Consider the following 27,926-nt stretch of genomic DNA (forward strand, 5'->3'; position numbering starts at 1 on the left):
TTTTCATGCTGCAGGAAAAGCTGGGTTTTGCTAAAGTTATACAAACTGATTCAAAGTTTTCAAATCTTCTAATCAGTGGATCTTGAATCAGTAATAAAAATTAGTTCCAGCTCTATTCTATCTAAGGAGCTTGGAAAGAAAAGCGTCTGGACTTCTTTGAGTTGCTTGAAGATGTTTCACCTCTCATCCGAGAAGCTTCTTCAGTTCTAAGGTCAAATGGTCAAATCTAAGGTTAAATCTGGAGAGTCCCAGATTTAAACCCAGTGGGAGTATCCCCCCAAAGAGGGACAAAAATACAACGAGGGTTTCTACAGACAAACCATGGCTGTCACCTATTGCAGCCAACCTTTACATGGAGGAAGGGGAAAGAAAGGCTCTTGGCTCTTTTAAAGGGAGAGTACCCAGCCACTGGTACAGATATGTAGACAACACCTGGGTCAAAATCAAGACATAAGAAGTGGAATCCTTCACTGCGCACATTAACGCTGTGGATAAAAACATCAAGTTCACCAGGGAAGACACAAAGGACGACTGTTTGCCTTTCCTGGACTGCGCTGTGCACATTGAAGAGAATGGCAACCTCAACATCGAAGTTTACCGGAAGCCCACACACACGGACCAGTACCTCCATCTGGAACACAAACTTGGAGTAATTAGGACCCTACACCACCAGGCAGAACATGTTCCCTCTAAGCCTGAAGGGAAAAAGAAGGAACACACACATGTAAAGGAAGCACTTAAAACATGCGGTTATCCTAAATGGGCATTGATAAAGTCAGCAAAGATGCACAGAAAAGAAGATCAGACACCAGCGAGGGAGGATAAGAAGGACAGACGCAACAACATTGTCATCCCCTATGTAGCCGGTGTACTTCAGACCCAGCAACACGCTCAGACAAAAACTGGTTCACCCGAAAGACAAAACTCCTAAACACAAACTTAACAATGTGGTGTATGCTGTACAGTGCAGCGAGGAATGCCCAGACCTCTACACCGGAGAGACCAAACAGCCACTTCACAAGCGCATGGCACAACACAGAAGAGCCACCTCCACAGGACAAGACTCAGCAGTTCATCTGCATCTAAAGGACAAAGGTCACTTTTTCGAGGATGCCAATATTCACATTTAGGACAGAGAGGACAGATGGTTTGAAAGAGGAGTGAAAGAAGCCATTTACGTCCACTGTGAGCGACCATCTTTGAACAGAGGCGGTGGTTTATGACACCAACTCTCTGCCATCTATAATCCAGTTTTGAGTTCCCTCCCCAGACGCCTTAACACCCACTCACATCCTGGGCCATCTGACCTCAGGAAATCACATGATAGGGTGGGGCCAGGTTTCACAATGAGCTCACCCGAAACCCTGGCTGATTGGGACCCACACCTGCTTACACACCTTGGCTCATGTGATTAGGTAGAGGATCATCAGGGGGTCCTTTGTCCCTATTTGGGGGGAAACTCCCACTGGGTTTAAATCTGGGACTCTCCACTATTGACCCTTAGAACTGAAGAAGCTTCTCGGATGAGAGCTGAAACGTCTTCAAGCAACTCAAAGAAGTCCAGACGCTTTTCTTTCCAAGCTCCTTAGACTACGATGACCTGGATGACTGAGAACCTTCACAGACTCTATTCTATCTGTTACTCATTTCTCAATCAGTGAACTGCACATATCAGAAAGTTGCTGAGGACCTTAATGATACTCACCCCCCACTTTGTTAGGTGCACCTCTATAGCTGCTTATCAATGCAAATATCTAATCAGCCAATCACGCGATAGCAGTCCAGTGTCTTTAGACATGATGAAGACGACCTGCTGAAGTTCAAACCGAGCTTCAGAATCAGGAAGAAAGGCAATAAAAGTTGATATAAGAACATTGTTGGTGGCAGACAGACTTGTCTGAGTATTTCAGAAACTGCTGATCTGCTGGGATTTTCCCATAAATCCATCTCTAGGGTTTACAGAGAACAGTCCAAAAAAAGTAGAAAATATCCAGCGAGTGGCTGTTCTTGGGCAAAAATGCCTTGTGGGTGCCAGAGGAGGAGGGAGAATGGGCAGACTGTTTGAGCTGATAAGAAGGCAACTGTAACAAAAATAACCACTTGTTACAGCCAAGGTATGCAGCAAGGCACCTGTGACTACACATGACATATCAGATCTTATATCAGATGGGCTACAACAGCAGAAGACCACACAGGCTGCCACTACTGTGAGCTAAGAACAGGATACTGATGCCACGGCCTCGTCAAACATGGACAACAGCAAATATGAAAAACGTTGCCTGGTCTGATGAGTCGTGGTTTTGTGTAAACAACATGAAAGCATGGATCTATCCTGACTTGTTTTAATGGTTCAGGCTGCTGCTACCGGTATAACGGTGTGGTGGACATTTTCTTGGCACATTTTGAGCCACTTCGCACCAACAACACAGCCTACCAGTGTATGGCTGATCACGGCCATCCCCCTCATTCACATCATGGATGTTTAGATGACAATCCTGCAGTAACTCTGTGATGCAATCATATCGATAGGAACTAAAATCTCAGAGGAATGTTTACAGCACCTTGTTGAATCTATATCATGAAGAATTAATGCAGTTCTGAAAGGAAAAGGGAGTCCAACACAGTACTAGCAAGGTGTGGCTAATAAAGTATCCAATAAATGTATTTACAATAGTTTAAAATGCTAATGTCTTCTAAGATAGAGTTAGACTGTGTTAAGAATTCAGTTTAAACTCAGTTACCCAACCTAAGCATATAATTACATCGATTACAAAGGATGTGGTTGGTCTCTCTAACCACAAAACAGGAAGGTGGTGTTGAATTCATTTCAGATATGAATGCAGTTTCAAAAACAAGGCAATTCAGAAATGAGGTGTTTGGTTTTGTTATTTTATTATACCAGTCCATTTTTTTCTTTTCATACATTTGCAGGTCACGTGTACATGGATGAGCCGTATCTTTGCCCGTAAACAAGAAAAACACCTACAGCATTCATCAAAACTGCATTCTCATCTACAGTATGTCCAAATAAGGCATGAGGCAGACATTTCATTCCTGAACCAGTATAGTTTCAACCAGTCATATGACTATAAAATACATAACAAAATAAAATAACTATTTACATCCAACTAACTTTGCAAACAATCAAACCCAGTATGCACACAGGAACTGTAGACTTTTTTTAAGCGGCGTCTTCGTACCGTGTCAATGCAACAATTGCATTGTTTTTTTTATCTTCTCCAGACTTATAATCTTCTCAAACATGACAAGAACAAGTAGCCAAACCTGCCAAACAGAGCTGAGACTGTGAAATTAGATCATAAACCTGCAAACCAACTATAGCTTACCGATTATTAAATTGTCAAAATGTATATATGAACTATTTTATCTGTGATCGATCTTCCTCGCTGTGGTTTCTTTATGACTATTGAAAAGCTGCTTGATCTCAGTCCTATGAACGCAAGGGGGCATAAGTCCTGTTTAAGAGCTGAGGTATTCAGTACAGTAGCCTAAAACCAGTGAAATGAGCTGTTGAACATCACTTTTAAATGTGAGTGCTGTTATTAAGAAATATAAAACCAGTAAAACCATACACACTGCAAAAGAAATTAAATGCAACCATTTTCAACTAATCATGGAATTATAAAAGCATCTTACACGTTTTGAGTAATTTTCATGAATGACATCCTTGAAATGTTATTCAGCTGAATCAACATGCGGCGTCGTTTGCTTTTATTCTTACGGTGAAACATGCTGAAAAAACTGGTGTGTCATATTGAGCCTTTTTCCACGCAGGGCTTTGTTGTTTTCATCTTTTGAGAGCTCACACTGTACGTGAGCATTGGTCGTATCTGGTCACTGACAGAACAGGTTTCACAAGACAAAAAAAAAGCTTTAAAGTAAACATTTGGCATACCGTGCATGTAGGAAGGTGTGCAACAAGCATCCGAGGACATTTTGGATGCTTTCTGGAGCAAAAGCATGCAAGAGTCTGCTTTAACACACTCAAACTTTACATGTATACAGCTGCAAGACACTTGAGGACCAAATTCCACAGCATTAAACCCCCCCTTATTGCTAAGGCCCTAAAAAATAAATATTTTCTTTCATATAAATATCAGAGGGGGGCTAAAATATGTCATAATAAGATGCTTTTTAAATACTGAGAGTGAAAACGGAACACTTTTTAAAAGAAGTCAGTTTCTCTAAGACGTGCTGGCTTAACAATGACACAAAGGTTAGGATTTACGAAGCGACCTTAAAGTACATCTCAAGTCTTTTTTTTTTCCCTCCTCGGGTCTTCCAGAGGGAAAAGCCAGCTAAGGTTGAGTGACACTCCTTAGAGGCCTTGTGAACCTAATTATCAGTGCGCCGTTGTAAAAGTTGGAAATAATTGGACTAGCTCTACAGAGACCGTCTTTTCAGGTTGGTGCGAGAACAAAATTTAGGCCTGAAGTGGAAAGCCACACTGACGTTCCTATAGTAGGACGAAACACAGCCTCTTATTAAAAATGTGCTTCAGGAGAGGAAATGTGATGTGGCATTTCACAGAAGTGTCAGCTCTATCCATACTCGTAACTTACCAACACTAACAACAGCAGTGCCTTTATTTAACAAGCTACCCACATTACATGTCTACATAAAAAAGCTGCCAAAAACACCCAGTCCCTTACCACAACAGGGCCGGGAGAGTCTCAGGTAACAGTACCATAAATATAGCTTTTTATTACAAATTGTGCCCGCTCAGATCTGAGGCACAGGCACCGCCACCGCCCCCCCCCCCCCCAATCTATGAGGCTTTACTATAGCGGATAATATCCACAACAGACACCCAAAACGTTGATTAAAGCCCTCTGGATACGAGAACATTTTCACAGTGGAGTAGTAAGAGTGACAGTGTGAATACCTGATGAGGTATCAAAGAGTTCAGTGTGCTCATGCATGCATATACCGCTATAGGCTATATGTGACACGGATAAGGGCAAAAAAAAAAAAAAAATGTTACCTTCATTGTGAACCAAAGAAATATAAATAAATAATAATAATAGTACTACTAATGCAAAAAGGCAACTTTTCCTCTCTGCAGACTCCAGTTCTGTGTGAATAGGAGATAAATAAAGTGGCACAGTGAGGAAGTCAAAAATTTTTTTAAAAAACATCTGTCACTGTTGGCGACACTATAGCTGTATAAAGTCACACACTAGGGTACAACTCCTCTTTTCTTTTCAGTCCATTTTGTCTTCCTGTTTTCTGTCTGTGCCCTGATGATGGGGATGATATGTTTTATCAGACGCACTAGCTTTAACCGAGTCTTCTCCACGTGCACTGTGAAAATCCACTCGTACGGAGCCTTTTGCTTTGGCCCTGCGTGCATCCAGGTAGCTAATGATAAATTCTGAGTTCTGATAGATGAGCATGCCAGACAACGTGAGCACTGCGCCAGCACAGCTCAGGGCTGACAGTTCGCTGCCGAAGAGCAGTTGAGACAACAGCAGGTTTCCCACCACGCTAAGGTTGCCGAGGATGTGCAGAGTGACCGCCGAGGTGAGCGTGATGACGCAGCAGCTGGCCAAGTTGTACATGACCGAGCCCAGGCAGCTGAGCAAGATGAAGACCCACAGGTGGCGGTCGTAATGAAGCGGCGACTCAAGCATGGCCCAGTTTTCCAAGGCGAGAGCAGCTATGGCCAAGATGCAGAAACTGGGAATGGACATCAGGTACAGCAGGAACACGGAGTTAATCTTTTCCTCCTGAAGTAAAATACCTATAAAAACAGACAAATGTCCACAGCAGTTACAAACAGAACACACGTATTCCCATACAGAAAACAGAAAACTAAGCACTGCCCAGCTGTGTCAAAGTAAAGATACTGAGGCACAGCTAGCGGTGTCACAAGTGCTGGAGATGCTGCACAATAACACCAACGTGTAGCTGCAGGTGCATCAACGGTCTGATGAGACTGGTGACGACAAACCCCCACCCCAGCACATAAAGAGTTGCGTATACAGAAAAGACATGTATACAAATGAAAGTACGCAGAGGCTTTGCAATAGAAAGAGGAAACACTTCAAGCTTATCTAGTCACATCAATGTCCTGATCTGTACTCATTCAGGGAGAATTAGTTTATCTGGTTTACTTTATATTTACATCTGTAATCTCTCTGTGACAGCTGCATCTGTTGTAACAGCAATGCCACACACACACACACACACACACACACACACACACACACACACACACACACACACACACACACACACACACACACACACACACACACACACACACTTCAAATGGCTATTACCCTTCAGTCTGTCAAAATGTAATAATGTGTGTTTTAAGCAAGCTGGAAAAGGAAGTCAACACTGAAGTGAAGTTCCTTAAACGACCACTTAAAGCAGTTCATTCCAATAGACTGCCAAAACTTGCTGAAAATTACAACACTAAACCACATGTTTACAGCCTGATATAGCCAGATACATTTCATAGTTTTTATTTACATAACATCGCAGACAGGTGATGATTATCTGCTGTGCCTCACTGAGCTGGAGCTTTTACACCATGCTTGTGCTGTTCCTACTTTTTGGAACACGTTTAAAAGTCTACTAATGTTTTGGTTTGCTATGAGGTGCAGAGCATCCCAGAAGCTTGTGCATCAGCTGTGGTAAGTGGAAAATTAGTGCTTTATTAGTCTAATTAGCAAATATCTCTATCAGTGTGTTGCAGCAGAATGCTGTATGGGCATAGCATGCTAACAGAGCCTGCTAGCACTAACTGACAGGTTAATGCTCCACTCTCTCGTCCATATTTGGTCAGGTCTGGCTCACGTGACAGGGGCCAAATGCTAACCTAGAGCCTTTAAAATTAGTCCAGTGTGGTAGTTATGTCCAGCCTTTATATACAGTCTATGTAGTTACCATGATGTGTGAGAGCAGCTGCAACAGGCAACAAAAAAAAAATCTGTATTACTGTAACATTGCCCATTACAAAAGATACTTTTGCTACCAATCGATTCAGACATATTTCCTAGCAAAAACACAGGGAGTACTTTCATAACAGCAGGTCCGTGTGATTTTATGTGCGTATGTGTCCATCAAAAGGAGAGCGAAAAGTACGTCAGAAGCTCATTATGCAAATCTCCTTTTTGGGAAATTTGTGTAATATGCCATGATGTCATGGAAAATCAAACACATTACTGTTAAACAACAAAACAAAACTCTAAATGCTGAATGTTTTTAAAAAATGCCCTAACAAAGTGTGTCAGAGTACAAAAATAAACTGTTGCAACAACATGTGTAAGAGGCTTAAAATAGCTTCTTGAAACATGAGACAACATCTGAGGGCATAAAATTTTAGCCATGATTAAAAATAAAATGTTCAGGTCATCGTTTACATCTTACATCCCAAAAGCAAAAGCAGGACCTACATTTTCCTTCCAACATTTAAACAAAGCAACAAGCAAAAAACATCTGCAATTTGTTAAGAAGGGATTTAAAGTGATGACCCCTGTGGTTATGAGCGTGCCTGCAACTCTGCTCCACCAGGAACAAAGTGTGCAGCATTACATTCCTCTGAGCAACCTGCATGTCTGCTTCTGCAACAGACTAAAGACAGGGCCTCTCTTTATACATGTGTTTAGAGACTCTTTTTGTCCCTCTCTGACAACCACATTCTTATGAAGACTGATGACGTTGCAGAAGCTAAGCTACCGATCTGTGACGCAATCGGTTTGCAGCTTTAAAGCAATTTATGTAATGAAAACTCCAGTGAGAGCTCAGAACATTAGGTGAATGTGTACACCGGACAAATGCAGCGAGGGCAAAAGTTAGTCCACATGACATCAATCTAAGAAAGGAATCTCTCGCATGTTTTTTCAACTGAAAGCCATTCATTTTTACCTCATTTACATAATCCAATCACGAACCTTAAAGTTCTCTTAAGAATCTTTTGAAGATTTAACAAAATCAAGCAACAATCTGGCCTTTATTATTATTTTGGGGGCATTTTAGGTCTTTATAGCTAGATAGGAAAGTTAGAGAGTGAGGGACACACAGGACTGCAGAGAAGAACCTCACTGATTTGCAATTCAAAAACTTCTCAGTTTGTGGTGGATTTTCTGAAATGTTGACTGTACCAAAAGCTTATTCAGTGAATCGAAACCTGAGCAGCAAATGTAAAGAAGATAAAATCATCTTCATAATGAAATTAAAGTTTATATTAGAAACCAACATAAACATACAACAGATCAGCCAGCCACTGGGGCATACCACAAAAACATATGTGTTTATTTATCACGTTCCCCTAGCAACTGAAAAACCAGCCAATGTCCCATTCCACCTTAATGCTAGGGTGCGTTTATGAACGGAGAAGTGAATCACCAAATTTCTAAGAAGTTCCAGGACCGCAGACGGCTGCAGTGTCTAAAATGCTCCCTGATGTCAGTTGGGTTATTGTTTTCTTTAGCAACGGGACAAAACAACATGTCAGCTTCCCAGCATGGCAAAACGGGACAGTGATGCAGAGAAAGCGGTACTCACTCTGCTGGATGGACTTGACTCCTCTCAGCATGGTTGCTGCGAACACAAAGAAGCAGCCAGTCTGATCGAACTGGACCTCTCCCATAATGCTGAAAGAGGCTCCCAGGCAGATGGGCATCATGGCTGTGTATTTGATGATGTGATGCTGCTTGCCTAGGATCAGTGTGGAGATGGCCAGGGTAAAAAGTGGGGTGGTAGTATATATCATTTGTGCAAATGACAGCTGGACATAGTTCAGACCCATGTTTCCAAAGGCGATGCTGGCACAAAACGTCAGGCTCAACAGGAACACCTTACATTTTGCGCTGGGGGTCAGGTCCTGCTCTCCGATCCCTCTGTGGCGGATCACCTGCAGCTTGATCAGGCCGTAATCCACCACTATGGCTGTCAGCATGTGCAGAGCTGACAGCAGCAGAGGGTACCTGAAGTTGTAAACGGCAAATATCCATTTGTTGAGACTGGAGATGGTGGTGCCGGTCACCAGCCAAACAATGACAGCTGACAGCAGATGGAGCATCTCTGCGGGTGGCCTCCTCCTCCTCCTCCCTGTCTCTTGCAGGGTCGCCTCGCATTTTGAGAAGCCATCGGCGCTGATCATGTTCTTATCATTGTCCTCTCTGTAAGGAAAACACATGTTCTGCTCGCACCTCTCATCTCAATCACAAATGGATGATAAAACCGGCTGAAAGCTGCGAAAATAACCGAGAGGCAGCTGTTTTACCCACTCTGCGGTCTTTTTGTTGCCCAGTAAAAAACAGAAGTGCGTTTTTCAGCACCGCCTATAGACACGTGTTTCTGTTTTACATGACGGCCTGATTGTGTAACACACCCCTGCGTTGGCAATATGACATTATCCAACAGTAAGACAGCCGGAGGAGAGGAGCTCGGGGCGGGCTGGAAAACCGTCCGCGCCTTCCCACACACGACGGGGAATGACTGGATTGGTTATTATTATCCCGACGTGTAGCAAAACGACCGCAAGTGACGAGCCAGTGAGCTGTAAACACGATGGGGCATGCCGTGCGCCTGTCATTTAAAGCCAATAAGTATTTATCTACACATGAAATTAGGGGAATTATGTTTTTTCCCGTTTATGCAGGCTACAAATAGCATCTTTTTCCCAGCTCTGGAGAAGCAGAGCGAGAACCTGACATCAGAAGCGACATATAACGCTAAGTGCAGCGCACTCGGACAACATTTCATTCATGGCCCTGAGCGCTTTAAATTTAACAGTTTTAGCCAAAACAGAGGGGTCGACAGCCTCACACAGTTTAACAGTAATGTGTCTGAAGTTATCTAACCTCTACTGTGGACTGGCACTTGACACCAGACGGCTAAATGCCATTATGCTCATGCTAACGCTAGCTAGTGACTCTAAACCGCAGTGTTAGCTAACAGCAGGTTGTTAGCTACAAGAATATTAAGGAAAAAAGGAAACACCCGTTTATCCTACAGGCTTTGCGACGAGTTAGAAACCAATTAGATACATCTCAGAGATACTTGATCAGAATAGGAGCTTCGCCGCTTTTACCTTGTTCTGACAGCATCCCCAAATCTCCGTCACTCGGTCACCAAACTGTCAGCCAAGCCGAGCCGGGCGGGTGGTGTCATTGGACGGTTCACTTAAAGGGCAACGCTACTGTTTTTAACTGTGTTTGTGTAGTATGTCATAGACCAGGAGTGTCACACTCATTTTTAGTTCACGAGCTCCGTCTAGCCCAGCCAGCTTAATCCTAAGTGGGTCAGATCGGTTAAAGAACTGAGTAATTGAATAAAAATAGTACAGCCTAGGATAAAAAAAAAAAAAACCTGTGCACGTCAGTAGTGCAATAATAAGTAATATGTACTCTATACCAATCTTAAAAACCGGCTGAAGGTGTACAACAAAAATAATTGTGTAATCTTATGCCTGACAGGAGTGCTCACCAGTCACAGAAAGAAGAGTTGTTGTACAGTTTTATAGAGAACAGTAGGAATGATTCTCACACCTCTCTCACTCTCTGATACCTTTATAGATGGGTATCAGTTCTTTTTGAGTTATTACTCTCGCTATATATGCATATATATATATAAAGTACAAAGGATAAAATTGAATAGAGTTCCTATTTGAAAAGCAAATGTGTTTGGCACAGCAGTGCATTCAGACCATGATTGTGCTTGCTGAAGGTGCCGGACAGGATAAGTTAGTTAATTAATAAATAACTACAAATTCTGACCTTAAGCCTCAAAAATCTGATGCCACCATCTCGATGTTGCAGCAGAAATCAATACCTAACGAAATTTTTTCAGAGCTCTACTGTAAAGTTTGGTGATCCTGTATAAACTGTAGCTTTATTTTCCTGGCTAACAGGAGTGCCACCTTGTGTGCTCTTTTGCTTCTGTAGCCCATCTGTTCTACATGTTGTACATTCAGAAATGCCCTTGGGCGCAGCAAGTGGTCATTTGACTTACTGCAGCCTTCCTTTCACTTTGAAACAGCCTAGCCATTCCCCTCTGACCTCTGGAATTTAAAAGGCATTTTCACCCAGAGGACTGCTGCTCACTTTATTTTTATCAGACCATTTTCTGTAAACCCCAGAAATGGCTGTCTGGGAAAGTCCCAGTAGATCAGCAGTTTCTCAAATACTCAGATCAGCTCAGACCAACAACCAGCCACATTCAGAGTCACTTAAAATGTCTTTCTTCCCCATTCTGATTCTTCACCGTGTCATCTTGACCATGTCTACATACATGCATTGAACTGCTGCCAGGGGCTTCAAACTTTAATGCACATGCAATTGCATGACAGTAGATACAGTGAGCGTGGAAAAATGTTGAACACTGTTGCATCTGTCAATCACAGGCTGCCCATCATCTGGTTTGTAAACGATTGCTGATGAAATGAGAAAAATAACTGAAATACAAATTTATATTATCTGCCAAATTTGTAAGAGAGCATCTTTCACTGGGGCTTATGGGTTCAGTTTTATTCTAAAAATCTTGGATCTTGAGTAAGTCTTCAGGATGTACTTGGAGGCATGTTTTTACACCCCTGCTCTACTCTGTGCATTACTTCAGGTGCTGCTGAATGAGTTAAAGGTTAGTTTGCATGTGCACTTGTAAAATATGCAAATGTCCTTTCCATGACTCATCGTCACCATAGCATTGGTACAACAAAACAATCACACTTGCATGTTTAATATTTTTTTTCTAAAGAAGGTGGAGTTTAGAAATAATGCTTTTGTAGTTTATAGGGTAAACCTTCTCGTAAATCCATGTAGTTCATGTACGAGTGACGGTGAGCACATGAGGAAATTCAGTTATTTACTTTTTATTTATTCTTTTCGAGTAAACAACATTAGTTAAACAACTAATAAATTTTTTACATGTTTTTGTAGATCAGGACAGTTGCTTTGGACTCAAGAAAAGCTCCAGACAGAAATACCCACTTTAAAGCATTGTGACAAACTCTGTTTTCTTCTTTATTACCTGTGCTTTGTTTGACAGAAGATTATAAAAACCACTGGTGTGACAGTAAACAGTTGCACACTTTATTTGAGCTCAAAAATGTAAAATTTCTGAGGCAGTTGGGCACAAAAGGTGTTTCAGTAACAATCCACAAACAGCTAGCTAGGTGAAGAGGCCTAGTGCACAAGTAGTCTAAAACCATGCATAGCTATACTTTGCTGTGGACTTTAAATGATAGAGCATGTCCTGTCAAGTAAACATGACATTGTGCTTTATTTGATCAACATTTCATTGCATCATTTATGTACGCTTATAAACTTAAGATTCATTATTTAATTTACCCAACATCTCCTTAGCTGGCATACAATCATGACTTGTTATGTATACATAATAGAGATTAATATATGACAACATGGATGTTAAAGCACTGTATATCTTCTTCAACGATACTACGATTTTATTTCTAGTATATTCTAGCTATTTACAGGCCAAAACCAAACAGGCAGCCATATTTGTGCATCATGCCCCGCTGTAATACACAGTAAACTATAAATAAACAGGTTATAGAGTGTATTTACTACCAATTTACACAAGTCCTTGCCTCCGCACAAAAACGTGAGCAAGTGTAATGTTTTTGAGTGATATGATGAAATAATGTTAATACAACTTAATATTTGGGCTGAATAAAACAACTCCCTCATTGGGGAATGTTTTTTTTTTTTAATCACAAGTGACCGTGCAGGATTTCTTATTGCTAACATAATGCAAATGAAGAACAATTTTTAACATACAAATAACTAATAGAGTCATTTGCAACCATTTTAAGCAAAGGAACAGGTTCATTGGTACTTGCCACAATGGTAAACCCTGATAATGGGTAAATTCAATTTTAAAAACAATTACTCAGTTGAATTTACCTGGAGGTATACCCGCAGAACCATTTTAATCTGTACAAAATCTTTTTTGTTTCAATGTGGGGGTTACTGGGGAATTGCTATTCTGTTACATAATTAAGGCTAAAATTGCCACCAGCAGCAATAATATCCCTTGCTGAGGAAAATCCCAAGATTAGCATATTTATACTTACAACTCTTACGGTTTTGTTTCAAGATATTTGAAGGGGTACTCCAGGTGCTTCATGTACTACTTCACTTTTACAAAGTCTGGGACTTTATAAAAAACCCTCTCTGTCAGTGTCAGTTGTGTTATTGTTGAGACCTGCTGAGAAATAAACTGGAGCTTATCCCAGCTCTGGCAGGATGAGAACTGGTGGACACCCTGGGCTGGTCGCCAGTCTGTTGCAGGGCTAACACATGGAAACAGATAACCAATCACACTCACATTCACCTGCAGCCATTTAACCTGACAAGCATGTGTTTGGACTGAAAGCCAGCATACTCAGAGGAAGTATGACATCCCATATGGAAAAGATATATATTAATCTTATAAAGTTTGTACCTGTCTTGTGTGAAACTTGTATGAAAAGCATACAAGAGTGAAAACACATATAAGATCCCTTGAAAAATTATATAAATGAAACTTGTATGTTTTGGATACTTACTAAAACAATATATGAAAGTAATGAGAAAGTGGCCACTTTCATGAGTAAATCATATAAGCGCCTTGCATGTTTTTACTATTTCTTTTCCATATGGGATTGGCTAACCCCCCCCACTTAATTTTTTATTTTATTTTTTTAAGTTAAACAGATGCAGCCGTAGCAGCAACATCCTAAATTTTAGTCCTTGGTAATGGCGGAGCTCCAAAAATCCTGGATCCTACACTGCAACTCGATTTTCCCCTACCTATTAAACGTTTGCTGCTGTATCCAGACCTTAAAATCAGTCCATTGCAGTTGACTCATTAGGCATTTTGATGTGAAACAGCAGTTTCTCTGGAAGAAAAAGTTAAACCTGTCCAGATGACTGCTGTGGAAGAACGAGCGATTATCGCCGTGAGTGGGACTAACACTCCTTTCAAGCTGTTTACAAGTGTTAGCAATTGATTAGGGAAGCCCGAGGTGGCAATGAAAATAATATCATGCAATCTAATGAGCTGGCAGTTTTGTCTGATATGAGGCAAAAACCTTTCAGCATCTTCAGCTTAAGCACACTTTTTTGAATACAGAGTTTTATATAGAGTCCAAGCTGAAATTACACAAATATGTTGTTTTAGTCATTTTCTCACACTCAGGCTCCTCCAGGGTCAGTGAAGACATTATTCAAGTGCTTTCAGTGGGTGTGTGCTGCTCTCTGCTACTGACTTAAATGTAACAGTGATGGAGGTGGACATACTGTAATTTCAAGATTATGGGAGACAAAGCATTTATCTGTAAAAAGATTTGGTGGAGTGACTGTTCTTTAGAGGCCAGTCAGACAATAACTGTTAATCCTTTCAAACTGCAGTTTGTGCAGTTTTGAGAAACAGATTAATAAAGAACACCAAGAAATCATAGGGATTGGTCTTGAAGTCTTCTAGCACAGAAGAAGGCTTTGTCCTGCTAAATTTCTTTTAAAACCCAGCATCACTGGGAGATCTCAGCAATTTGTGCCAGTTTTGAAGAAAATAAGACATCGGTCTTCAGCCTAGAATTATCCCCACACACACACCTAATCACGTGTGTTTCGCAGAACTCTCTTTAGTGTACATATTATTTGCAGCTCCTAACTCTCTTATACTGAGGCCATGCATTTTTGGAAATGCAGATATAACAGAGCAAGAGCAAGTAAATTAGGAACCAGATGTTTTTGTGCTTGAAAATCCCTGGAGAGATTAGCTGTCTCACTCACTCACACATGTACATCCAAACTCATACACACAACTCTCCAACCTTCAGAGTATCCTTAAACCACGAGGAAACGCTCAGCCTGGCTGATGCTGTGGTGCAAGAGGCATGTTGTCCTAAAAGATCTGAGGACACTGGCTCCAGTCTTGTCTTTCTTTGGCCTCCCAGTAGCCGCCTTTGTAGATAAAAATGTTATCGCCTGTCTCGTCTGTCCTCTTCTCAAACCACAGTGGCTGGTAACCCTCAATATCTTGCCCTAAAAACAGAACATATGTGCTCATTTTCAGGATATTGCAAAGTTCTTTCTTCATAGACTCTAAATATTGTAAAATTTGCCAATTACTGCAAGTTTTTGTCAGGTTTTGTCAGCTGTTGACCAAAGCTAAAGATCGATAGTCACTCATTTTATAACAACAGAGCTTTCACCTGTGCTCTTTGTTTCTAAATAAGGAAAAATCTGTTATTGCTATGAGCTCACTGCAAAATAAAGCTCTGAACAGCTGCTTGATCTGTGCTGAAGGTTGGCACAAATGATGCAAAAGCCAGAAAAGTCTTTGTCATCACTGTTCTTGTTCATTTCCTTGCACTCACCCTCCTCCAGGGCCTGGTTAGCTTGCGCCCTTCTTTTCCTCTCCAGTCTCTGTCGTTCCTCTAGACGTTGCTTCTGACTGTTGGCTTCATCCCACAGACCAGCCTCCATCAGCCGCTGGTCTGGCCGCAAGCGACTGTCAGTGGGTGCGACGCCCTCTTCTGGCTCATTTAAGGTCAGCGCCAGAGAGGAGAAAAAGTGCATGTTCTCTGCATTTTCTCTGGAGGACGGATTAGAGAACTCAGTGTGACAAAAGATGCAGACCGAGAAGGAGAAATAGCACACCGACACACTCAATCATTAAGATGGAGCACAAAATGTGTTACATACGGAAGGGGATATTTCTTCCACAGTAGTTTGGGCGGAAGAGTCTGATAAACCGTCTTTTGTTTCCCTTCGGAGCCTCCGCATCCTTGGCTGCTATCCACTATCTTGGCACTTTCCATTTTGTCATCCCAGGTTCCGGACAGGATGTAATGAGCTGTGCCCTCTCGGTCCTCTACCACTCCTGTCACCTAAAAATAACAAAGAACATAGCACACAAGAAGAGATCAGCCCTCATCAGGGTCTTTAGGTTTTTTATTTACTTTCTTTTTTTAAAATCCATTTTAGTTTCAGTTTTTGCTGTTTGAAAATGTCCGACTATGAAACTGCATGTGCACTAGCTAATGACATGCAACTGGGAAGCCATATGAGAATGAGAGCGTGGTTGCACACCACAGAAACAGCATTACTGGGATTTATAAAATATACCTAATTAATATCATTGCCTGTGATAAGAATTTATTTTACCCATGCAACATCCTGCCAGTACCTTAGATGACCTCCGAAATCATGTGAAAAACAGGTGGACAGCCAGCTTTTCAGATGGGGTCAAGTCTGCCCGAGTCTGACGCAGCTGATCCTCTCTTATTTCTTCTTCTTTTAATGATCCTGTTTTCCTATTTGTGTTAGTTACTTGTTCTGTGTTCTATTATGCAGTGTGAGAGAATACTAATAAGCAGGTTATATAACCTTATTCACTTAAGTGTTTAAATTAAATATGTTTAATCATCTGTTTTGTGTATGACTGTGTTTTTCATATTTGTGATGGTTCGGGGTGTCTGGGGATATCAATGCCCTTGCCGAAGGGCAGACAGCCAAGAGTGACGGTTGAAGGTATTTTCTTTCGGGAGTGATACAGGAATTTTTTAGGAATAGAAAGAAGTTGTCATAACAAGGATGAAGCTGGTTTCTCTCTTTGTGCAAGCAGTCGTTTCCCTCTAATGCATCAGCTCTGGTTAAACCTGACAGCTCAGTCTACTGAGATGTAATTTCCACAACATAAAGTGAAGACACAAATCAGCACTGGAAATTAGTAGAGCTGTTACTGCTGAACACTGCTGCTTTTCTCCATTAAGGGGCATTTTCGCTGCGTGTTGCTGGTTTTAAGGCTGGCAGAAATAGAAAAATAACTCATGGAAAAAGAACCGTGAAAGGCAATTTGGCTTTCCAAAGGGAGATATGCTGCTAGATGGAGTTTTCAGCCATGTGTTTTGTCTCTGTGTAACCTCTTGGGTTAGAAGAAAAGGACTGTAAGACTATATTTTACAGCTCTCTGGCTGTTGGCTCTTGCTGAGAATATTAATAGAAATATTGCAATCTTTTACTTTTGATATTTCTTTCATCTTTTTTTAGCTGTTGTTTGGTTCAATGTGCTTAAAATGTGGTTTAAATGCATTTTTTGCCACCCATGTGCACACATCATCGCCCTCAAAGAGAGGTTCTTGTTCTGTTAGTTTGACACTTTGTACCCTCTTTTTTCTTATTTCTCCAGCTGTAAGGTTGGTAATCCTTCTTTTAAGTAGGTTATCCATTTTTTTCAATATTCAATATTAGTCAATATTAGGAGAAAGTTGTATCTGTTAAAACAGCATTACAGATTCTCTCTAAAGAGCTTGTGTAGCAGGAGACAATCGGCAAATGTAAGACTGTGTTAATGTTGTAGTTGTCTATTAGTTCATCAGAGACTTACTTTGCGTGGGACCTCCCTGGAAAAGTAGCTGTAGGGGGAGAATTTAAGACGACAGGTGTCCTTTGTTGTGGTGTTTACAATGTCAATGTCCCCAGACTGCCAACAAGAAAAAAAAACAGATGTGACTTAAAAGTGTACAGTGACTAAAATTACTTTCCTTTATGCATGGGAAAAAAAAAGAAATTTTGCTTTTGTTTGCTGGATGTTTTCCTTATTTCTTAAGGAAATTACTTTCAAATCAGTTGCTGTGGATCCTGTTTAGGCTTACCACTTGTTCAGTTTCCCCAGATTTTTTTAAGGATATGCCAAGTTTCAGCTAATATTGTCACTGTTGGTCCAAAATTATTATTTTCTGCCTGTCAAACTGTGTTATCTATATATATATATATATATTTTTAAATAGATTTGACTAAAGAGATTTAGCAAAAAGAAATAGAGTACATAGAGATGCAATTTAAATCCCTTCATTCAGGTTGTTTTTTTATCCTGGAGTAATTCATAGGTCCATTTTAACGGAATAAACAAACAAGCATAAAAAATATTCCTCTGAACATGATAAGCTACAAAGACTAGTCCACAAATGAATGAGAAAGAAGCTAATACATAAAGAAACAATGTAAAGGACCTTCAGAAAGCTTTTCGAACTACTGTCCAAGAGGAACACACCTGATCAATCCAGAGCTTCCCTACAATAATATTGTGCACTGTGGAAGTCACTTTGCTCCACACATAGTGGTTTCCACTCGAGTGGAACTGCAGGTGAATGTTTCCTATGGTAAAAAAGAAATGCATACAAAACATCATGCAGATATTTCAGTGTGTTTATAAATCAGATCTCAGATGTAGTAGCATTTGTGCTCATATAAAGTGACTGTCATCGTGAACACTCTGACTGCTTCTTACCTAACGGCACCACGGAAATATATTTCCCACGAAATTTGCTGTCAATAGTGATATGCTGCCACAGGGTCCATCCTCGCTGTGATGTCACATGGTGGGCAGCAGCTGGTGGGTGATGACTAACCTGAAAGTGAATTGTATCAGCTGGTGTCAGTAGAGCCAATATAAGCGCAATATGTTGGGTGTTTGCTCTCCTCTCCATTGTTTATAAAATATGATTAAAGACACATAAATGCAGTAATTAAGTGTTTCCTTGCCTGCTCACAGATGGAGCGATAACCATACTCATCCAGCCGATCCAGCTCATAAGTCTCCCCCAGCAGAGGGTTGAAAGGCTTGGCTGTGCGATGGACTGTGGTGGAGTAGGAAGAGACAGAAAAGGCAGCCACCAGGCACATCTGCTCCAGGGACGAGTCGCAGCGAGCGGCCCGGTCCAGAAGCTCACTGTACTCCAGATCCTCAGTCAGACGCTGGAGCATCGACAGCGGCTCGTTGAAGTTTACCTGCAATCGCACATTTCATACACATCTAATTAAGTTCCCGCCACATTAAGCTTTGACTAGAGCTCATTAGTGGGGAATGCAGATTTGTCCACTATTTACAGGCATGGGTATCTTAGATAGATCTTTCCCAATGCAATTTTTCATGATGCTCCACAGGTTAAGGGAGTAATTTGGTTTGTCAGGAATACGGCTGCGCCTTGTTCTTCGTAGCTGCATGTGGTTTGCGCCTGAGGTGTCCTGTAGAGAAAAGGACAAGCTAAGATGAATAGGGCTACTCAGTAAAGTGTTTTTCATTAATATCCGTATTCTTGTGACATACATTCTCATTGTGAGTCCAGTCATTGGGCACGCCTCCACTCATCATACTCTGATTACTTCCTGAGCGCCTAAGTGAAAAAAAAACAAACATTAAAAACATTCACAAAAATAGCTCAGCGGGTTAGACATACAGTAACTGTGTAGAGATGATGCCTCTCACTTATGCGCTATGTTACCAGTAGCAGTCACAGTTATGAACGCGGGTGAGTCCTCCATGGCATCGAAGAACTCTGCCTCGTCATTCTCATCGCTCGCATCTCCCTCCTGGGATCGCTCCACGCCTATGGCAGCAAGCACAGGACAGGTCAGCTGAGAGTCCTGCACATCCTCTACATCCACACAGAAAGTAGCAAATAATGGAGACTAAAAAGACTTGCATGTTTGCTTCAGGTAATAAAACTTTCATTAATACTTGCCTCAAAGCGGTATGAAGAAGTTGTTTAACTATTAGTAGCTTCGTAATGTTTGCTTTGCGGGTTGCTTTTAATTGCCATGAGGCATTTCACATAACTAACATATACAGTGGGGCAAAAAAGTATTTAGTCAGCCACCGATTGTGCAAGTTCCCCCACTTAAAATGATGACAGAGGTCAGTAATTTGCACCAGAGGTACACTTCAACTGTGAGAGACAGAATGTGAAAAAAAAAATCCATGAATTCACATGGTAGGATTTGTAAAGAATTTATTCGTAAATCAGGGTGGAAAATAAGTATTTGGTCAATAACAAAAATACAACTCAATACTTTGTAACATAACCTTTGTTGGCAATAACAGAGGTCAAACGTTTACTATAGGTCTTTACCAGGTTTGCACACACAGTAGCTGGTATTTTGGCCCATTCCTCCATGCAGATCTTCTCAAGAGCAGTGATGTTTTGGGGCTGTCGCCGAGCAACACGGACTTTCAACTCCCGCCACAGATTTTCTATGGGGTTGAGGTCTGGAGACTGGCTAGGCCACTCCAGGACTTTCAAATGCTTCTTACGGAGCCACTCCTTTGTTGCCCGGGCGGTGTGTTTTGGATCATTGTCATGTTGGAAGACCCAGCCTCGTTTCATCTTCAAAGTTCTCACTGATGGAAGGAGGTTTTGGCTCAAAATCTCACGATACTTGGCCCCATTCATTCTGTCCTTAACACGGATCAGTCGTCCTGTCCCCTTGGCAGAAAAACAGCCCCATAGCATGATGTTTCCACCCCCATGCTTCACAGTAGGTATGGTGTTCTTGGGATGCAACTCAGTATTCTTCTTCCTCCAAACACGACGAGTTGAGTTTATACCAAAAAGTTCTACTTTGGTTTCATCTGACCACATGACATTCTCCCAATCCTCTGCTGTATCATCCATGTGCTCTCTGGCAAACTTCAGACGGGCCTGGACATGCACTGGCTTCAGCAGCGGAACACGTCTGGCACTGCGGGATTTGATTCCCTGCCGTTGTAGTGTGTTACTGATGGTGACCTTTGTTACTTTGGTCCCAGCTCTCTGCAGGTCATTCACCAGGTCCCCCCGTGTGGTTCTGGGATCTTTGCTCACCGTTCTCATGATCATTTTGACCCCACGGGATGAGATCTTGCGTGGAGCCCCAGATCGAGGGAGATTATCAGTGGTCTTGTATGTCTTCCATTTTCTGATGATTGCTCCCACAGTTGATTTTTTTCACACCAAGCTGCTTGCCTATTGTAGATTCACTCTTCCCAGTCTGGTGCAGGTCTACAATTCTTTTCCTGGTGTCCTTTGAAAGCTCTTTGGTCTTGGCCATGGCGGAGTTTGGAGTCTGACTGGTTGAGGCTGTGGACAGGTGTCTTTTATACAGATGATGAGGTCAAACAGGTGCCATTCATACAGGTAACGAGTGGGGGACAGAAAAGCTTCTTACAGAAGACGTTACAGGTCTGTGAGAGCCAGGGATTTTCCTTGTTTGAGGTGACCAAATACTTATTTTCCACCCTGATTTACGAATAAATTCTTTACAACTCCTACCATGTGAATTCATGGATTTTTTTTCACATTCTGTCTCTCACAGTTGAAGTGTACCTCTGGTGCAAATTACTGACCTCTGTCATCATTTTAAGTGGGGGAACTTGCACAATCGGTGGCTGACTAAATACTTTTTTGCCCCACTGTAAATGTCTTATTTACTTTTATTAATGTTATTTACAGCAGTTAATGATTGTAGGTGTTCTGTGCTCACACTCTGTGCACTGCAAAATAAGGCCTTCCAAGCTCAGAGACACATACGCACAAGCCCAGGGACGATTAACAAACACTGAAGCTACACTTCAACATCAACATTGGCCGCTTTGTTACTTTTGTGCGCAAATCTCAAGTTGTAACCATTAACCTGTTAGCATAATTTATACCAAACAGAAAAAATGTGCTCCCAAAGATTAACACTGATCACAAAAACAGTAAAACATAACAAACTACATCAGAAAAACCAAAAATCACCAAAATAATAGTTTATTTGGTTACTGTAGTTTCTCATGCAGATTGTAGATAAATATGCTTAAAAAAGGTTAAAGTCTAACTCAAGTAACCTGTCTGTGCACCACCCATTGAAGAGGCCCATTTGCTCTTCGGTGACACAGGATGTCTGGGAGACAGACAGAGTCTCACCTGTATATGAGGTGGGATTCTCCCTCCAGGCTCTCTCTAAGCTGTTGTGCTGTTTGGCTAACTGTTCGATGGTCTCCTCCAGATGGTGACGCTGTTCTCTCTCATGCTGCAGGGCCTTTTGCCACCTCCGACTGTGAGATTCTGCCACGTCCACAAAGTCACGACAAGCCTGAGGTGTGAACACAAAACACATCAAAGAATGCGGGCGGCACCCTCAAGCTCTATTCCCCCTTTGTTTAAAAAAAAGCATTTCTGCTAGCCTCCCATTAGAGTGGCTACATACTGGGGGAGAACTGAATGGCTCACATTGATCATAGCATTGGAGGTGATGCGAAAGAGGGTGGCTCGCTCATTAACGGCTTTCACTTTGTCTGTGCTGTCAGTGGATCCACGCAGGTCCTCGAGTTCACTGAGGGAGCGCTGGAGGGCAGCACCATGTTTTCCTATCAGCTCATTACAGGTGCTCAGGTCATCTAGCTTGCTGGCCAGAGTCTTAAGCACCCCTTGGGTTAGAGTACGATCCTCCTGAGGTACTGGGACTTCATCCCCCGAGTCGTCTTCAAACACACATGCACAAAAAAAAAAAAAAAAAATAGAGCCAGGACAGAATTTTATTCATTTACTAAAACAGCATCATTAGAGGTTATTACATGTAAACAGAGTGGGTGTTTGTGATGGTGTAGTAAACAGCACACTGGGATGTAATGGCAGATTGAGAAATGCATTTAAAATTTAGATTGAGACAAGCTGAGAGAGCATTAATGGGGACTGGCTAGAGGAAGATATTAACACTTCACACCCTGATCCACCACAAATCTTCCTCTCTACAACACTGGAAAGCTGTGAATGAACACTGTTGCCCTGGAAACGTAGGTCTGTGCAATCAGGAGGCAAGGCTATTTTTAGAGGAAGAAGGAGAAAAAAAAAAGATGACGCACTACCCTTTTCTCCTCTGTCTCCCCCTCACTATCTCTCTCTGTACCCGTTTGCTGGAGTGAGCCAAACCATCAGTCTGAAGCTTTAATGGAGGAGTGTAAAGAGACTGGGCTGATTACAAAGCATCATGGAGAGATTTATGACAATGCTTTTACCTGAAAGTATCTCATTTACAGTCCCATTTTCACTCTTGGAAAGTTAGGCGTAACAGTTTTTTGTACCTCACTTTGCTTATATATGTACACACACACACACACACACACACACATATATATATATATATACATATATATTGGGGTGCAACGATACTCGTATCGATATTGAACCGTTCGATACAGTGCTTTCGGTTCGGTACGCATATGTATCGAACAATACAAAATTTTAAATTTATTTTATCAACTTTTCTTCTGACGATGCTGTCTGTGTTGACAGCTCAGTGGATCTGCGTTCGACTACTCTGCCTAGACTGCATTGTGGAGCGCAGATCCACTGAGCGCAGCGCAAGCTAGCGAGACAGAAGCTAAGCTCGTTGCAACATGGCTAATTGAACCTCCCCCACCCTGATTCAGATCTGGCCTTTGGAACTATTTTGGTTTTCATGTGACGTATGACCCTGAAGGTAAGCGCCTCATGGACAAAAATAAAACAGTATGTCGGATGTGCTACAATGCTCAATTACATTGGTGGGAACTACTGCGTTAGCGCAGTTAGCTCGTTAACGTGTTGACGCCGTCCAGCCCCACGCACGGGCCGATCCGCGGTAGCTCGTTAACGGAGATTTGCCGTGTTGTGGCGTTAACGTCATTTCAGATTAACGCTGACAGCACTAGTGGGAACACAACGAATATGACTGCACATTTACCCCGACATCATCCTAGTGCAAAGACAAGTGGAAGCAGACTAAAACAACAAGCACGCATGCTACAATCTTTACCCGAGTCATTTAGACAGCCGTTAGCACATGATTCTCCTTATGGGGACCTGATATGTTTAATATGCTGCTGAGAATATAGCCCAGAAGAAGCGTATAGTATAGCTTTTATTTTGGAAAGAGCCATTTCTCCGTAATGATTTCTCGATCAGATAGATTTATTATTTTATCCCTTTGTTGTTTCAGCAACATTAAATTGTACATTTGAGTTAAAATATATATTTATAATTTTAATAAATGACAAATTAAAAAAAGCATGAACATTTTTTTGCATCGAAAAAATATCGAACCGTGACACCAAAGTATCGAACCGAACCGAACCGTGAATTTTGTGTATCGTTGCACCCCTAATATATATATATATATATATATATATATATATATATATATATATATATATATATATATATACATTTATATTCATTTTCTTTGCATAAGCACTTTAAAGATTGAATGATGCACCTGCTCACAATTCTGTGCTCTATTAAAGCTTCTTATGCAGTATAAAAACAGACCCATATCTATAGCGAGCAATAAATGCCAAAACAAACAACCCAGCTTTAAGTCCATGTAACTGCTTCCATCCTATGCAATGAAACTTTTCTAGGTCCTGCTGTGCTTGAAAGAAAACTTTGCCTATGTACGGGACATAAACTACTTCAATCTAAAGGGGCAAAGAAATGAAAACAATCAGGGCAAAGTGGATTAAGAACGTCTCTGGAGGAGAAGATTAAAAATGAGAGGGTGAAAAATCCTTCAGGCATCTGTAATGGTTTCATGACCCACATATATATAGAGAGAGAATAATCGCACTCTACTGGTGGAGCTCAAGGTGTTAAGACGCTATGAATCTGCAATCTGAGGCCATCTGCCATCCGATGTTTTTTATGGAAGTGCTCGGACATAGAATAACAGTATACATGTAGGGCAGAGGGATACTGGTCTAGTCTGTGCACTGACTGGTTATTTTCCACACAGGACTTTGGAGAGTTCAATTGGTGACTCATCGTTGAATCATTAAAAAAAAGAAAAGAAAACACCCACAGGTGATAGCGGGAGCATCAATATGGACACAGTGTGGGAGGAGAGAGTTAAAAATCAGGGGATGCACTGTAAGCTTCCTCAGCATGGAAAAACCATTTAAAGTCTGACTGTGTGTGCTGAAAGCCAGCTCCAGGACAGGCTATTTGGATTCATCCTCACGCTTTCATCTTGTCTTCAACACCAGCTGGAAACATTATTTTTTCACAACACACCTATTTATACATATTTCAGAGGAGCCTAAAGGTTTTAGTAATAGCTATTATAAGACAGACAGATGCTGTTCTAATCGACTTTTAGCCAATTAATTTGTCCCGCTAATGAGCCCAGATGAAAAAAGCTCACTCGATGATAATCTATAATCACATCACACCAAAAAACACAAGGCACTGTCTCTTCTTACACATGCACACAAGCACATCAGCCACAGCTGTGTGAACGACACATAATATATGGAAGATACATCTATGATGAAAATAATTACCCAAAAACATGGAGCAGCAGCACTTTAAGACCATTTCTGGGAGTCTTAAAATGCATAAAACAATGTAAATGGGCTAAGCTCTATATTTGAACCAGTATTTCATGTACATCTCACACATCAGTCCTTCCGAGTTCGAACATTTTACACAACATTTTTGGGTGTTGCAGACCTCAAATCGAACTAGGCAACGTCCACAGAGACGGTCGACGACGGCTCTGCTGTGCATGTGCAGTAAATTAAAGGGACTGCCCAACTTACTGAACTCCATAAACATAAAGCTATGATTACTAATGCATACATGGATGCAAAAAAAGCATGCAAGCACATGCACGGCGACTGTCTCACTTCTAATCCTGCCACTGGTAATATAATGAGCAGGCTACTTACAAGGTGACACACTCACTGAAAAAGGCTGCCCTCGTGTCTTCCTATTGTCCACAGAGTGTATAGTGGAAAAATATTTTCAATGAAAATGCTCACACCCTCCTGCTCTCTCTTTTTTTTTTCTCTTACCCCTCCTGCTTTCAGAAAGGGGAGGAGGAGTCTACAGGAAGGTCATTTCATTCAGCACTCACTGTCGTCATAGTGAAGGAGACAGGGAGGGAGAAAGGAGACAGCGTGGAGGGGAGGGTAGGTGGCGGTAGCTGCATGTGTGATTCTGCAGTTGTGTAAGACAGAAAGATGCTCTATTTGTCAGAAGGTAAAAAAGGGAGTATTAGAATGATCATAGCTGAAGGTGAGGTGTAATTTAATATGACAAGATTAAATACAGCTTCCTCTTTTTACCTTTAATCACACCCCCTGCCCCCAACGGACTGTTCTCATAAGGACATACTGAATAATACTGCCACCTTGTGTCCTTCTGTTTACATAACTATAAAATCAGCATGTGAATGTGTAGAAATATAATATGCATTTAGGAAAATGGGTCTTGGTTGTGTCAGCCTGCATTCAGGTTACAGCTAAAATTAGTTTGACTGCTTCAGAACTTCTCAGCTGAACCATCCTGTTCCTTTAAAGTGCAAATTCTGGGACACTCAGTGGGTGTTTTTGTTTAAATTCCCCCCAAAAAACCCAACCCCCCCCAAAAAAACAAAAAAAACCCATAAAATAAAGGTACCATGACAGAACAGTAACACTAACACTACACTAAAATTTACTGTCCAAAAACACGAATCACAAAGAGTATAAAATGCTTGTCTCACCTGAGTGATGCATGAGGAGAGTGGCGTTGGCTTTGGCCTGTTGCAGTGCTGACACCCATTTCTGGCACTCTCCCTCGGAGGTGGCCTTCAGGTGGTAACTCCGGCCTCCGCTGGTTAACACCAAGTGGCAGGTGTCGCCCACCTCGATGTGCGCCGTCGCCAGGGGAATTGTTCCCCGACAAGTGTGTGCCATCTCTGCCTGAGTCCTGAGGGGAATAACAGCAGCGTGTAACAGCAGAATACACCAGCCTCTCTGCTCAGCTCCATGCTGATGTGCCCCATTTACAAAATGGAGCAGCTCCATTTTTGACTTGGAGTTGGACTTCAGTTTTAAAAGAGTCGCAATAAGTGTCATACCAAACAAGTTTAAGTTTCCCTCAGGAGACAACTGTGGACAATATGTACTGTAGGTTAACAATGAGAGCTTTGCCTTGCATGACTTACAAGGCTAAATTTCTGTCTGTCTGTCTGTCCGTCTATCTATCTATCTATCTATCTATCCGTCTCTCTGTCTGTCTGCCTATCTATCTACATAGAGACTACATATAAAATTATATGAATACTATGTTATATATTATTAGTTGTATTATGTAGGACCAGTCCCTCTAGAAAGACTAGATTGCTGTTCACTAGGTAGATATTTATTACCTTATTATATATAATAATATAATGATTAATATATCTAGCACTCTATTATATAATATAATACTATAGAAGACTTTTATGATATGATATTTCAAGAAATATGAATTTCCTGTTGGGATCAATAAAGTTATTCTTAGAGACAGCATCTATCTATTTATAGATAGATAGACGTAATAAGTGCTATTAGACACCATGTTTAAACTTATATAGTTTTTAACATCGTTCACGGGTCATCTCATTGTAGTTATGACTCATGTGATTTTCATTTATTTATTTATTTAGGCTGCTGTTACTAAACCTCTTCCTCCAGATAAGGTATGCAAAAAAGTTTAATTTCCTTTTAAATAAAAATAATTTCTGACATGCTGCTAACAGCTTCCATTATTATTTCTGATATTATTAACTGAGTAAATCACCGTCACCTGTAGTAGGACAGCAGGCCGTTACTGAGCACGAACCACCGCCTCTGGTAGCCCTTCAGGTAGTTGGTCCATTTAAAGAGCCAGCCTTTGTGGGTATCCACGGACGGGAGGTGCAGCCCGGGCAGAGTCGGGGAAGGTAAACTCTTCACCAGCTCGTTCATTTGCCCCTCTCGGCCGGTGCTTCGGCGGGATGGACGGAGGAGAGTCGGTGCAGTTTCAGTGGACTTGCTGCCAGTCAACAGCTGTACCGATAAGCTAGCTGCGAGTGAGCCAGATTATTGCACTGCAACACTGTACCCTTCGCTTAAGCCACTGCCTGCTTGCAGCTGTGTGGTGATGAGGCAGTGTGCCCCTCCACCCGGACACACTTTGAAAATGTCGGCTGTTTCAGGAGCCAGGGTGGAACAACAGAGCATATTATTGCACGAAACTACTCAGAGGTTGCACTTTGACTGCGTGCAGGGGCAGAGGCAGAGGATGTGGGGGGGGGGGGGGGGGGGGGGGGGTGATGACGTCCTTCTCGCAGGGTTGTAGCATATGGATGCGGGTT

General features: G+C 41.6%; 2 protein-coding genes across 7 annotated transcripts; both read right to left on the reverse strand.

Moving 5' to 3' along the window:
- Positions 1–4,781: 4,781 nt before the first annotated feature.
- Positions 4,782–10,206, reverse strand: slc35e4 (solute carrier family 35 member E4). 4 transcript variants are annotated; one of them, XM_087843660.1, is made up of 4 exons: positions 10,070–10,206; positions 8,779–9,155; positions 8,539–8,691; positions 4,782–5,764 (listed from the first exon to the last, which is right to left on the reverse strand). In XM_087843660.1, exons 2-4 carry the CDS (start codon positions 9,134–9,136, stop codon positions 5,226–5,228), a joined length of 1,050 nt encoding a protein of 349 aa, XP_087699786.1. In that variant the 5' UTR covers positions 9,137–9,155; positions 10,070–10,206; the 3' UTR covers positions 4,782–5,225. The 4 variants fall into 4 exon arrangements, with proteins under 4 accessions (XP_087699786.1, XP_006788875.2, XP_006788874.2 ...); XM_006788812.3 differs by having other exon boundaries at positions 8,836–9,155; positions 10,070–10,205; XM_006788811.3 differs by having other exon boundaries at positions 8,539–9,155; positions 10,070–10,202.
- A 1,840-nt stretch (positions 10,207–12,046) lies between these two features.
- On the reverse strand, positions 12,047–27,846 carry osbp2a (oxysterol binding protein 2a). 3 transcript variants are annotated; one of them, XM_006788813.3, is made up of 14 exons: positions 27,377–27,846; positions 26,310–26,515; positions 22,019–22,269; positions 21,713–21,881; positions 19,255–19,375; positions 19,096–19,162; positions 18,876–19,013; positions 18,531–18,776; positions 18,277–18,397; positions 18,040–18,143; positions 17,374–17,469; positions 15,690–15,874; positions 15,362–15,579; positions 12,047–15,026 (listed from the first exon to the last, which is right to left on the reverse strand). In XM_006788813.3, the coding sequence occupies exons 1-14, from the start codon at positions 27,535–27,537 to the stop codon at positions 14,887–14,889; spliced, it is 2,223 nt and encodes a 740-aa protein (XP_006788876.1). In that variant the 5' UTR covers positions 27,538–27,846; the 3' UTR covers positions 12,047–14,886. The 3 variants fall into 3 exon arrangements, with proteins under 3 accessions (XP_006788876.1, XP_035762768.2, XP_087699789.1); XM_035906875.2 differs by having other exon boundaries at positions 19,255–19,423; XM_087843663.1 differs by having other exon boundaries at positions 19,255–19,423; positions 27,371–27,437.
- Positions 27,847–27,926: the final 80 nt, after the last annotated feature.

Source organism: Neolamprologus brichardi, chromosome 7 (genome assembly GCF_056152115.1).
Source record: "Neolamprologus brichardi isolate AB-2024 chromosome 7, ASM5615211v1, whole genome shotgun sequence".
Taxonomy (NCBI): domain Eukaryota; kingdom Metazoa; phylum Chordata; class Actinopteri; order Cichliformes; family Cichlidae; genus Neolamprologus; species Neolamprologus brichardi.

Bases quoted from the DNA above. Each gene is read 5' to 3' on its own strand.
- slc35e4 (XM_087843659.1), bottom strand. From the start codon at position 9,172: ATGTGTTTTCCTTACAGAGAGGACAATGATAAGAACATGATCAGCGCC. The intron at 5,765-8,538 runs GTGAGTACCGCT...CTGTTTTTATAG, and splicing joins AGTCAAGTCCATCCAGCAGA to GTATTTTACTTCAGGAGGAA.
- osbp2a (XM_035906875.2), bottom strand. From the start codon at position 27,537: ATGAACGAGCTGGTGAAGAGTTTACCTTCCCCGACTCTGCCCGGGCTG. The intron at 19,163-19,254 runs GTGAGAGGCATC...TTTTTCACTTAG, and splicing joins ACTGGTAACATAGCGCATAA to GCGCTCAGGAAGTAATCAGA. The intron at 18,777-18,875 runs GTAAATAGTGGA...GTGCGATTGCAG, and splicing joins TATCTAAGATACCCATGCCT to GTAAACTTCAACGAGCCGCT.